Consider the following 13,866-nt stretch of genomic DNA (forward strand, 5'->3'; position numbering starts at 1 on the left):
AATCAGCACATGCATGTTTTCGTCTGAATGCAGAGCTCGTATTGCGTGCTAATCACATGCATCTGTGTTGACATGCTGACACGTGCCAAAATACCACTCTGGCCAGAGCAAGGCAGCAGTTTATGTCAGATGTTCTAAAACAGGCTCTCTCAACCCTGATCCTTGAGGGCCACTGTCCTGTACATTTTAGCTCCAACCCTAATCAAACACACCTGAACCAGCTAATTAAGCTGTTCTGGATTACTAGTAAGCTACAGGTTGATCAAAGCAAAACTATGCAGGGCAGTGGCCCTCCAGGACCAGGGTTGAGAACCCTGTTCTAAAACAAAAAAGCGTGATAAAAAAAAAAGCGATGATAATCGACTCGTTGACTACACACAGCCAAACAGCGTAGATCATACATAAAAACGTATATAAAAGAATGCTCATGAGCAAACGTCTACACCAATAAGCTCCGCTGTATCATAAGCGTGTCGCCCCGCCCCTTCGTCCAGACTGCACTCTGGAGCTACTCGTAGATTTTGCAGTAATCAGCACATGCATGTTTTCGTCTGAATGCAGAGCTCGTGTTGCGTGCTAATCACATGCATCTGTGTTCCTCAAGCAGACCGAGAGCTTCTGCAATAGACTGGAAGACCAGGAAACCAAAGGACTCCATACAGGATTTGTGTCCAACACGAAACGCCTTGTATAAGGTAAGATGCACACAAAGCCTGGTTTGAATTCATCACAGACGTTTGTTGTTTCGTAGGCGATTTTCTAATGTCATGGTGCGTTTCATCGTTTTACAAAGAAAGAAAATACTTATTTGCAAAGATCTTTTCACATTGCAGCTAGTGCCATTTTGTTTGTATTAACCCTCCCGGTTCCGTTCGTTCACTGTAAGCAGATACAACTTCCTCTCTATTTATATAGGGTTTCCCTCATAAGAGCTGCACAAGGCCTGGTGACTTTTAATCATTTAAATACATACAAAGTGTTCAATACAAATCGTAAACAAGTCGACCAATCAGGCTCAATGCAGAACACAAACAAAGAAATGAAAGGCAGTATAACACAGCAATAGAGCATTCATATTAAATGTTGTCCAAAAAAATAAATAAAGATTTGCCCAACCTAAAAGCAGCATGATATTGTCATATATCCGATTTGCAGTGATGTCATGTTTGTATGTTAACATGTAACTGTAAATGTACTGATTTGGCTGCAGTTTAAAGGGTTACTCCACCCCAAAAATAAAATTTTGTCATTAATCACTTACCCCCATGTCATTCCAAACCCATAAAAGCTTTGATCGTCTTTAGAGCACAATTTAAGTTATTTTAGATGAAAACCAAGAGGCTTGTGACTGTCCCATTGACTGCCAAGTAAATAACACTGTCAAGGCCCAGAAAAGTATGAAAGATATCGCCAAAATAGTCCATCTGCCATCAGTGGTTCAACCGTAACATTATGAAGCTATGAGAATACTTTTTGTACGCAAAGAAAACAAAAATTACTTTATTCAACAATTCGTCTCCTCTGTGTCAGCATAGCATCATTTTGTAGAGTATCCGCTGGACGCAAACTAATGGACTATTTTGTCGATGTCTTTCATACTTTTCTGGGCCTTGACAGTGGTATTTACTTGGCAGTCAATGGGACAGTCACAAGCCTCCCGGTTTTCATCCAAAATATCTTAAATTGTGTTGCGAAGACGAACGACGTGGGGGTAAGTGATTAATGACAAAATTGTAATTTTGGGGTGGAGTAACCCTTTAATTTAACCGATCAGTAAGATTTGCCAGAAGGCGCTGCTCAGCCAATGGGTGGCGCGTGTGATGTCCCTAACCCTAACCTATCTCTAAACATTAGCTAGATAAAGCTCCAGCTAGGTTGAGCTGGATTAGCTCAAGCTCCACTCATTTGACCTATTTGGCTCTGTAGTGAGCACCACTTGAGATTTGCTGCTTGCAGTCAGGGGAGGTGTTGAAAACAGAGATGTAAAGTTGGGCACTATGTACTTCCTATAGTTATGCTTGTGTGGTGTTTGCATACTATATTAGATGAAGTGGATTAGATACAATATTTGTCCCACACTTTTAATTTAGTACTTGATGTACTGCTCAATACAGTGCCTGTATGTACAAGAATAAAGCCAATGAAGTGGGTGACACAACGTCTCCATTGTCTCAAGTCGGACAGTAATTCTAACCAGTATGCACTCCTTCAGGTTAGATGCTAATCAGTTTGCAAAGCACTGCATAAGTCGAACACACCTAACCATTTATCTCTAATTTATATTTCAAAATCTGTTTAATTATGTGTGAGGAGGGCTACAAAAATAAATTAACTAATCACACAAACCTGTGCATATCATTAGATTTAAAGGGATAGTTAATTACAATTAATTACTCAACCTCATGTCATTCCAAACCCATAAGACCTTCGTTCATCTTCGGAACACAATTTAAGATCATTTTGATAAAATCCGAGAGCTCTCTGACCCTCCATAGACGGCAAGGGTACTACCACGGTCAAGGCACAGAAATGTAGTAAGGACATCGTTAAAATAGTCCATGTGACATAGGGCTGCACGATATATCGGTTCAGCATCGATATTGCAATGTGCACATTGCAAGGATGTGCGATTTTTAGTATTTAGTATTTTTAGTAGATTTACTCTCTGGGATTTACTGTGTCATGCTGCATCCAGTGTAGACAGCATCACTGATTATAATGGGTTCTATTGTATCTTGTCTCATTGCACCGCACCGCGCCGCTTGTGTCCGGTGTAGACAAGGTGAGAGCCACGCAGATGCATGTGAACACTGAGTTCCGTTCAATTCTGTAGCTTCACAGTGAAGACTGTGCAGTGTTATTTTACATTTGATTATTAAAACCAGTATACCTGAATACTGTTAGACTTGCCAGAAAAATATAAAGCACTATTTATTTTAATTTATATCTTTGCTCTATTATATTTATCTGTTTGTAATTTGTTTATTTTTCTATGCTAATTTACTCACCTACAACATCACCCCAATCATAGATTTTTTTTCCCAAATAGAGCTTTAAGTCGTCTGTTTTTTTTTCTTTGTTGTTGTTGTTGTTTTTTTTCATATCGCAATATATAAATCGCAGAAATACAAAATATCAGAATGTGAGTTTTTTCCAATATCGCACGGCCCTAATGTGACATCAGTGGTTCATCATAATTTTACGAAGCTACAAGAATACTTTTTGTAAGCAAAGAACGCATGCGTCGTGATACTCTCCAAAATGGTGCCAGGGTGACGCGGAGAAGAAGAATTTAATAAAATAATTTTTGTTTTCTTAACACACAAAAAGTATTCTCGTAGCTTTGTAAAATTACGATTGAACCACTGATGTCACATGGACTATTTTAATGATGTCCTTACTACGTTTCTGTGCATTGACCGTGGTAGTACCCTTGCCATCTATGAAGGGTCAGAGAGCTCTCGCATTTTAATCAAAAAATATCTTAAATTGTGTTCCGAAGATGAACGAAGGTCTTACGGGTTTGGAACGACTTGAGGGTGAGTAATTAATGAAAGAATTTTCATTTTTGAGTGAACTATCCCTTTAAAGCTGCAGTACGTAAGTGTTGCCTCTTTGTCTCTGTTTGAAAACCTAGAATTGCAGATGCTTGCGGAATTATCTTGCTTGCGTGGGCTGTACTCCGGCACGGCTCCAGTGCAGATGAATCTAATGTTTTGAGGTGAATGTGTGGCAATCAGTCACCGCACCAGTGTGGACGTTTACTGTACTTTGCAATCACAGACTCTAGCCTACATATTGGAATATATGATCCAAATAAGAATTTTCATGGTATATAGTCATCTGAACAAGTAAGTAACAAGTCTGCCACATTTGTTCTGACCAACTGAGGAAAAAAGCATTACAAGAAATCGCGCTACCAATGGTGATGAAATCTAACGATCGGTTAGCTCATATCACATCAAACCGTGCAAATTATTATTATTGTTATACTTTATTCTCAAATTATTAATGTTAACAACATCAGCATTGCGTGACTGAGTATAGTGTATACAGTAGGCCTATAGTACAGTCTAATCTAATTGTCATGCCATTTGAATTTCAAATTAAGAAATTCTTTTAACCCAAAAAGCAAATCATGCTCCCTTCAAACTGGTTTCCTTTAAAATACAAATGTAATCCCAGGCTATCTGTAATCAGAAGCACATTTAAAACTGGAATATAATTTAATTTCATTCACTTGTGTTTCATAAACACATAATACTTTCTGGATTACAATCCGCCATCAAAATGATACATTTAATTATTCCAGCTGCTGTGAGAAAAGGCTATAAACGATCCGCCACCTGCAGGATCCTCACATGCGATAGCCTAGTAGCCGGGACAACTTCTGTATGTTTGCACACATTACGTAATGACGCAGTGCCATGCTCGAATTGCCTACAAAAACCTACCCGTACCACTCAAATTAGAAAACATTATTATAAGATAACCGTTGTGAATCGGGCTAGAGTAAGGCGATAGTTTTGAACACTGGCTCGTTATGTTCTTGCTCAAATATTGATTTCGGTTCATTTTTAACAAAAAGTTACGGACTGCAGCTTTAAAGAAAAGCATAATCTGGCCCATTTATGAACTTTTAAGTTTCATAGTAAGGACAGCAAAATGTCCTCCCAAAGTGGTTTTAAATACATGTTTACTGTAAGGTTATAAATGTGGCTTCCTTGGACCTTGCTTGCAGTTCATTCTGAAGCTGCACAATGGAGAGACGGTCTAATGTTGCGAAGAACCTGGCTCTGCTATTTGAGTTTAGTGATGAAGAAAGCGACGTGACCCCACAAACGACAAGTGATAAAGTGATGGAAGAGGAAAGAGACAGGACTCTTCATACAACGAGTGATGGAGGGATGAAAGTGGAAAGAAATGTAACCCTACATATGACATGTGATGAAGAGATGGTAGAGGAAAAAGAGGGGACTTTTTGTATGATGAGTTATGGAGGAATGAAAGTAGAAAGGGATGTAAACCTACATGCAACAAGTGATGGAAGTATGAAAGAGGAAGGAGACACAGCCCTACATACGACAAGTGATGGAGGGATAAAAGTGGAAAGAGATGCAACCCAACATATGACAACTGATGGAGGGATAGGAGAGAAAAGAGACGCAACCCTACATATGACAAGTGATGGAGGAATGAATGTGGAAAGAGATGCAACCCAACATATGACAACTGATGGAGGGATAGAAGAGGAAAGAGACGCAAACCTACATACAACAAGTGATGAAGAAATGGAAGAAGAAAGAGACTCGACTACACAAACTACAAGTGATGGCAGGATGGAAGAGAAAAAATATGTGACCCTACGTACGGTAAGTACTGAATGGATAGAGGAAAGTAATCTGGATGGAGAAGCTGACCTGGAGGTGGAGCTCTCTGATGAAGCATCTGAAACAGAGGACAATACGGAGTTTGACCCAGACTACCACTCTACTGATGGAGAAGAGTCAGAGGAAGAGTCAGAGGTCACTGCTGACGCAGAGACGGCTTATCAGTCCAAAAATGGAAACATATCATGGACTTCAAAATCTCCTCATCCTCGACAACGAAGTAGATTACGAGCTCATCGTATCAAGACATCCACTGGACCAACCAGGTTGGCATGTGCCAATGCTGAAGACATAAGATCAACATTTGAATTGTTTTTCCCAGATGATATTAAACAGATTTTGATTGAAATGACCAATTTAGAGGGGAAACGTGTGTTTGGTGATACCTGGAAGGACGTGGACTGGACAGACTTGCAGGCCTTTCTTGGTCTGTTGATTCTGGCAGGCGTGTATCGATCCCACCATGAGGCCATGGATAGCTTATGGCACGCTGAGTCGGGAAGGCCAATCTTTCGTGCTACCATGTCAAACAATAGTTTTAAGAGTTTGTCAAGGGTCATCTGCTTTTACAAAAAGGACAAAACGCATAGCCAACAGAAAAAAGACAAGCTGGCACCAGTAAGGAACATCTGGGATAAATGGGTCCAACGCCTGCCACTCTTATACAATCCAGGCCCAAACGTCACTATGGATGAGTGCCTGGTCCGTTTCAGAGGTCGCTGTCCCTTCAAACAATATATGTGGAGTAAACCTGGCAAGTGTGGAATTAAAATCTGGGCGGCATGCGATGCCAGATCGAGCTATGCGTGGAACCTGCAGATCTACACTGGCAAAGCTGCCGACAGCAAGTCAGAAAAGAACCAAGGAATGCGAGTGGTCCTGGACATGACAGACGGTCTAGAGGGACACACCATCACGTGTGACAACTTCTTCACCTCGTACGCCCTCGGCCAGGAGCTGCTCCGGAGGAAAATGACCATGATTGGAACCGTCAGATCAAACAAGCCTGAGCTCCCACCTGCTCTCCTGTCAATGAAGAACAGGGCCCGATTTTCATCCATGTTCGCCTTCACTGATACGCACACTCTTGTGTCTTACTGTCCCAGAAAAAATAAAAAAGTGCTTTTGATGAGCACTTTCCACAGAGATGACAAAGTAAGCGACAAAGATCACAAGAAGCCAGAGATAATCCTAGACTACAACCAAACTAAATGCGGAGTTGACAACCTTGACAAGGTATTTTGCTACTTTGCATTATTTAGTCATTTTTATTCAAGGCCAAATGCCACATCTAAAGTGAAATGAAATGTCAGCTGATAATCTAAAGCTTTGGTGTTGTGTGTGTGTGTGTGTGTTTGTTTCCAGCTTGTTGCCACTTACACCTGCCAAAGGAAGACCTCACGTTGGCCCATGGTGATTTTCTTCAACATGTTGGATGTCTCTGCCTACAATGCATTTGTGCTGTGGATGGAAATAAATCCTTCATGGAACAAAGGGAAGAAATATAGAAGGCGGCTCTTTCTGGAAGAGCTAGGGAGAGCTCTGGTGGCTCCTCTCATGATAAGACGGGAAGGTGTTCCCCACACTCCAGCCTCTCAGAATATGTTGATGAAAGCACGAGCAAGCTCTTCGCCAGTCAAAGACTCTCACCTCGCACCAGTAACCCCAGGCAAGAGGAAAAGGTGTCAGGTCTGTGACCGAAAGAAGGACGCAAAAACAAGTTTGACGTGCAGTGAGTGTAACATATACATTTGCGGGTCACATGCTGTTATGACTGCTCACTGCCAAGCATGCAGCAAGGTTTAAACAAGATTTAACCAATGCTTATGTACTGTTTGTTACTTGAGTTTACTGTATGACTAATTCTTTTCTTTTTGTTTTCTTTACTAACTTGTTTACCATTGCAAAATGTGTAATCTGTTTATTGCCCCTTGTTTCATTGACTTTTTTATTAGTTCACTGCATTAGAGTTACTGAATATTCATGTTTAAAATAAATGAAAGGCTACACAATTATGTATACTCAAGTCTTTTCATTGTAACACTATTTGTAAGCATAATGTGGCATCACTGCAAAAACGGACACTTCAAAAGTGGATTTAAAAATGACAATCTTCAACAAATATTCATTTTTCTAGGTAAGTATATTTCCAAAATTATAACTTGTATTTAGAAATTCACTTTAGACATTGGGTTACTGAAATCATAGACCAACATGTGGATCACTAACGCCACCTATATTGTCATTTCATATCATTGTCATGACAGCAGATGTTCAAAAAACATACATGATATTTACCTGATTTTTCAGAAGGAAGCGTATGGTCTTACTGCAGTAAAAGTAATATATAATGTGTTTGTTTTATATGAAAATTTTCAGGTGGCTTTAAAAATGATTCATTTTATAACAATATTTAAAGAATTATTTATTTTTCAACATTCATAGTTCGCACTTGACTGTTTTTATTTATTTTGAGGAATACTGAATCTGTTTTTGTGCAGGTGAGATAAATAAATGCATGTTAACATTTAGTCTAGAACTTTTTTACTTTTAGTCATTTAGCAGACGCTTTTATCCAAAGCGACTTACAAATAAGAAAAAGAAACTAAAACTAAAAGTTAACACTCTGTAAATACTCTATACACACCCATTTAAGAAAATACAGAAATTAAATCAAATTGACAAATGCATACAACAACTATTTCAATAGTAAACGTATAAAGGAAAAAAATAAATAAAATAAAAAGCGATACTACTATCCTTTGCCGGTGTCCCTGCCCGGTGGAGTCGCACGGTAGAGTCGATGGTCTTTACACTCTTTACTTTTAGTCATTTAGCAGACGCTTTTATCCAAACTACAGTAACATCATGTTCACAGCGCACACAATGCCTCTGTACTAACTCCCGATTTCTCTCAACATGGCAAGTCAATACATGGGAAACAAAGTAGTTATTTGAAAAAGTAACTCCGGTATTTCCTTCTAAATTAAAGAGTAATGCTTTACTTTAATAGTTGCTTAAAAAAAGTCATCTGTTTACGTAACTTGTATTACTTGCAATGCCTTACCCCCAACACTCTTGATAATGTAAATATAGAATTGTATTGAATTGATTATTTGTTTAACCTGAAAAATGTGTCAACATTTTTAATTTTGGGGTGAACTGTCCCTTTAATTTTTTTTTTTTTTACTTTTATTTTGTATACATTTTCAGTGTTCTTTTATAGCTCCACTGAAGGCCAGTCCAGATGGCTTTCATGTCCAGACTGTCCCGGTCACGGAGTAATTCCAGATCTCCCAGCAGAAAGGACTCAGAGAAAGGCTCTCCTGTACTAACTGTTGCTGAACTTGAGCGTCTGTTGTACACTGGGAAAACCGCCTGTAATCATGCAGATGAAGTGTGGCCAAGACTCTACATAGGTGACCAGTGAGTAGCCCATGAATACCTGCAGTTTTGGCCATATACAGGATGGTGAACACAATATTATGCTTTAGTTGCTTATAGAAAAAACTAGTATTGAATTAAAAAAAAAAAGAAAGATGTAACATCATGGTCTTCATGGATCATAAAATACCTTGCTTTGAATAATGCATTTAACAAAGCATGAAATAGCAATAAAAGAGTGCAATTTTATCCGTTTAGATAGGTAAACTAGAAATAGCCAGTAAAGTTTTTACTGTGTACAAATTTCTCACTTAAATTTGCAGAGAAATTGCCTCGAACCGCAAAGAACTCGTCAAGCTCGGGATCACGCACATCCTCAACTGTGCTCAGAGCAAATGGAGAGGTGGAGCAGAGTATTATGCTGGCATGAACATCATGTATCACGGCATTGAAGCCCACGACTCACCCTCTTTCGACATGAGTGTCAACTTCTACCCAGCAGCCGAGTTCATTCACAGAGCCCTTAGTAGCGGAGGTCAGTTCATAAGGGGCCTTCTTCTTCAACATGGTTTATCAGTCTTACTAAAATCAGAAGCAAAAAGGGTTTTACATGTTATGCTTTTACATGTTATGTGATGCTTCCGATTTGATAGTTAAACGTGTAAATTAATGAATTACAATCATTAGTGAATAGGGCGCTCGTGCAAGCTCATTCACAATTAGCATAATCCGGCCTACAGCTACTCAAATTGTGTGTCCAGGAACGCAGTGGAATATTCTGGTCTACATTCTCAGGTTTGGCTCCAGTATATTGCATAAATGCAAAAAAGATTAATAAGCTATATGCCTAACAATAAATATTCAATAACGTGTGTGTCCACCAAAGCGTTTTTAGCCACCTGAAAAATGTCAGGTGCTCTTCTGAAAATGGCCAGCTAGTGGTGCTTGAGAATGCTTTGGTGGCACAGCGTTTTTCCAGCTGAGACGCTTTGATTGCAGTGATTTGAAATATCCACAGCAGTAACGTATTACTAGTATCTCATTTTGAAGAATATTGCTGAATATAACCAGTTCTCTATGGATAAAATGAAGTTTTTATATACGGAACCTGACTGTTGCACTCTTTTTTTTTTCTTAATTTATTTACAAAACTATTTATTTACTGGTTTTATTTTTTTTTATTTTTTTTATTTGTTGTTCCTGTGGTTTTATGCATGTGTACTATGTGTGCTTATATGTGGCTTGTATTGATATTTTGAAATTAAAAAAAAAAAAAAAATTACATAAGTGTGCATATGAATGTTGTCCAAAATCCACAAAGATCACAAGTAAAAATTCTTCTATTTCTCAATTCTTTTCTAATTCATGGTTTTAATCACAAATTAAATTATCAGTATAATAATTTGAGCAAAAGTTGGAAAATGTACATGAACTCTTTGTACTTGGCTGTTTTTGTCATTCATATGAACATTTTGACACAGTGACTTGTTTTGCAGGAACGGTTCTTGTGCATTGTGCCATCGGGCTGAGCAGATCTGCTACGCTGGTTCTGGCCTACCTCATGATTCGTCAGAACATGACTTTAGTGGAGGCCATCAAGACCGTGAAGGACCACCGTGGCGTTACGCCAAACCGCGGTTTCCTACGGCAGCTCAGCGGTCTGGATAGCGTACTGCGCGCCAGCCGCAATGCAACATAAACTGGTAGCATCTGAATTTCAACCATTCTGGCCTAATGTGTTTGTATTGCAGTAAATGAGAGCAAGAGTGTCTTTATATACAGTGAGTTTATTCCAGCTGTCCTCCTGCGGTCAATAGAAATGCCTTATTACATCAGGACCTCTAGAAATGTGTGTAATGCCTTATTCACTGTTAAATGTTCACATCTGCTCATGTGACCACCCACTGAAATGTTGCTGTAGCTTGTTAATCATCACAGAGAATGACACACGTGTTTTATTTAAAAGGGGCCATTCACAAAAAACACGTTTTTGTGTTTAAAATGCAATTTTAGTTAGAACAACACAAGGTGTAGACAAGTTTAGAACAGTCTGTCATGTGCATGATGCTGAAGAGAAGTGAAGGCCAACATGTCTGTCTAGTGCATTTTTACAGAGAAAAATAAAGGTAAAGCCGCGCAGTGGAATGCAAAAAAAAAACCCCACACACACTTTTTTTTTTTTTTTTTTGTGAATGGCCCCGAGCTTGGTTTATGCTCGCCGCAAATTCACTTCGTTGTGCATGACAAAAATTAGGTCATCGCACCATTGGCATACAGTTCAAAATGAACTGGACAGGCAGAATGTGCTAGAATGAGATTCGAATGTAATATAGATTTCCCAGACTTAGGCTATGTGCTGGAAACAAATATGGAAAACAAAAACTTCTGCCATCTTGAACAGATTTTAAGCACCTGTTGCTATTGTTCATACTTAAGATTTGAAGAGAAAATAACCATACAAGTATCACAATTTTTTGACCACCTGTCCAACTTATTTTTCTTTTAGACGTGGCCTTTTGTAAATTTTATGGGTCTGGCTTCCAGGCACATTGCATCCAGCTAAAACAGCTCGTTTTGCTGCCTGATATTGCAAATTGGTGTGTCTTACCATATTAATGTATTATCTTAATTATGAACAGACTAGTTTGTAGTGCAAACAGTTTGACCGTTTACTGCACGTTGTTATTCTTGTTATTTCGCTGTAGCCGATAATGAACCTGAAGTCTCGCCCTTACTTGAAGAATTAAGGTGGATAACAATATTGAGTAGCAGAATAGAAAAATGCAACGTTCAGAAACACGTTTTTAAACGTTGACCATAATTTAATGTGAGCGCCACGTTTTTAGAAGGCCTTGTCATGCGAGAGACTCTGCAAAAGGCACAAGATGCGAGCGCAAGGATGGAAAAGCAGTGCAGTATAATGCAAAAACGTGTTAGGAGCCAATGTTTTTTTTAATATTTAGAAATGCCAGATGTGTTGTTGTGGAATAGGGCGAAAAGGCAAGTTTCATAGAAGTTTTAGTGCTGATATTTAGAATGCTGTCATGTGCGAGACACTGTAAATGCTACCAGTCAAAAATGCATCCGTCTAGTGCACGTTTACAGCACCTGTGTCATGCACAAGATGCAATGGCAGCGGTCAAACACGTTTATATAATGCTACAGGAAAAACAGCACCATGGAATGCAAAAACGCGTTCTGTGTGAACAACTGCACAGACCCACATCAATCCCCTCAAAAATATAGTGACCATATAGAATTGGCATCGCAACCATTCAGAGCACTTTAGTAACCACCTAGACAGCAATGTCTTAGCAACTGCCAACAGCACCTTAACAAAAACGAATACTACCATATAGTGACCATCCAGAACACTATTTTGGTGACCAGGTTGTCACTGGACACTGCTCTTATGTCATCCAGAAGATGCAATTTTTCACACACATTCAAAATGTTCCTATTGTGCAGTATTATAATATGAAAGTATGATCCATCCGTTTTGCATTTCAATTTAGGTAATGTAGCTGGTCAAATTCATCACAGTGAATCAGATCATGTCAGATGACACTGAGCTCTAGTGTACATGAGACTATATGCAAATTGCAGTCTGTTTTATTACTCAATACACATTAACTTATCATTGACCGTGTGCTTTGTATAAATACTAAAGATGTCATGTGAAGTATTCTACATGTTTCAAGTTGTCTCTTAACTTTTGTGAGGTATTGTAAAATAGAGTAGCTACTGTACACAAGAAGTGCAGTCTTGTACTTACAAATCCAGCAAATCCTCAAGTGCAGTACAATGTACCGACTGTAGCTGTATGAATTGCATTGTGCTAGCATTGTCATTTCTGTACATTTGTATTATTGGGGACAGCTGTTTATTGCATTTGTGTACGTGTTCATTGTCGTTACATCTCACAAATATTCACTGCAACAGCTTGAGCTGAACTACTGCCAGGACTGCAAATCCCTTCCACTGTACAAGGATCTAAACTACACACCAGTTTGTGTCTTAGGAACAAGTGTTGATCGCTCCGAGATTAAACTTGTTTTGGACCAAATATCTGAGTTTTGAGCAGGAGCATGCAGCCGAAGACGAAACAAAATTTTAAAACATTGTTATTTTATTTATAATGTATGTGAAATCTAATAAACATTTCATTTTCCAAGTTGCTTTTGTGCTTGATCTGGAAATGTCTGTTCATGAATAGCTGTTTAAATTATACTGTATTTCCAGCAAAACATGAAGAAACAGCCATGTATTGATGATTTATTTGATGAAACATAGGCCTGGTTTCACAGACAGGGCTTAGATCAAGCCAGGATTAGGCCACTGTTCAATTAGGACATTTACGTCATTTTTATAAACATGTCTTTGGAAAAAAACATTACTGGTGTGCATCTAAAGACAAAACAAAGGCACTGATATGTTTTAAGATCTTTCAGTTGAAACAGCTCAGATTTACATTTTAGTCTTGGACTAGGCTTAAGCCTTGTTTGTGAAACCGGGGGTTAAAGGCAATATTATAGCCTACAAAAAAGATGTATATGCTACTCTTTTTATTTAATTGTGCAATGTTTTTTTCTTTTTCAATTTAGTTAAATTTTGAGAAGAATAAAATGCTTTGTGCACAATAGTTTATTTGCTTTTTACTTCAGTAAAAACTGAATTTAGATTCCAGTCTAGTCTATACAGGCCTATAAAGCACTAAGATGCAGTGTTGGGAAGGTTACTTTGGAAATGTAATAAGTTACAGATTACAAGTTACCCTACTAAAAATGTAATAAGTAGTGTAACTTTTCAATTACTTTATGGTATTACTTTAAGTAATGCAACTGATTACATTTCTAAATTTCTAATGTTTTCAACTGTTAATCATTTTCAAGCACGTTAACCAGGCAGGGTTAACCTTACAGTAGTACTCAACACTGATTACTGTCCGACTTTCGAAATCTTTCACCACTTGAATTAAGATTATAATATTTTAAACCTCCTACTGCTCCCTGTGCACCGCAGCATTATGGCTGCCCACTGCTCCGGGTGTGTGTTCATGGTGTGTGTGTTCACTACCATGTGTGTGCACTTG

At 38.6% G+C, this 13,866-nt stretch overlaps 2 protein-coding genes across 2 annotated transcripts; both read left to right on the forward strand.

Annotated features, from left to right (window-relative positions):
* Window positions 1-497: 497 nt before the first annotated feature.
* LOC306864261 (piggyBac transposable element-derived protein 4-like) lies at window positions 498-8,114 on the forward strand. The gene is made up of 3 exons (XM_079408162.1): window positions 498-695; window positions 4,742-6,626; window positions 6,756-8,114. The coding sequence occupies exons 2-3, from the start codon at window positions 4,761-4,763 to the stop codon at window positions 7,194-7,196; spliced, it is 2,307 nt and encodes a 768-aa protein (XP_079264288.1). The 5' UTR covers window positions 498-695; window positions 4,742-4,760; the 3' UTR covers window positions 7,197-8,114.
* A 403-nt stretch (window positions 8,115-8,517) lies between these two features.
* Window positions 8,518-12,944, forward strand: dusp26 (dual specificity phosphatase 26). Its single transcript, XM_079408163.1, has 3 exons — window positions 8,518-8,816; window positions 9,098-9,309; window positions 10,271-12,944. The coding sequence occupies exons 1-3, from the start codon at window positions 8,638-8,640 to the stop codon at window positions 10,471-10,473; spliced, it is 594 nt and encodes a 197-aa protein (XP_079264289.1). The 5' UTR covers window positions 8,518-8,637; the 3' UTR covers window positions 10,474-12,944.
* The last annotated feature ends 922 nt before the right edge of the window (window positions 12,945-13,866 follow it).

The sequence above is a fragment of the Barbus barbus genome (genome assembly GCF_936440315.1).
Source record: "Barbus barbus genome assembly, chromosome: 45".
NCBI classification, from domain to species: Eukaryota; Metazoa; Chordata; class Actinopteri; order Cypriniformes; family Cyprinidae; genus Barbus; species Barbus barbus.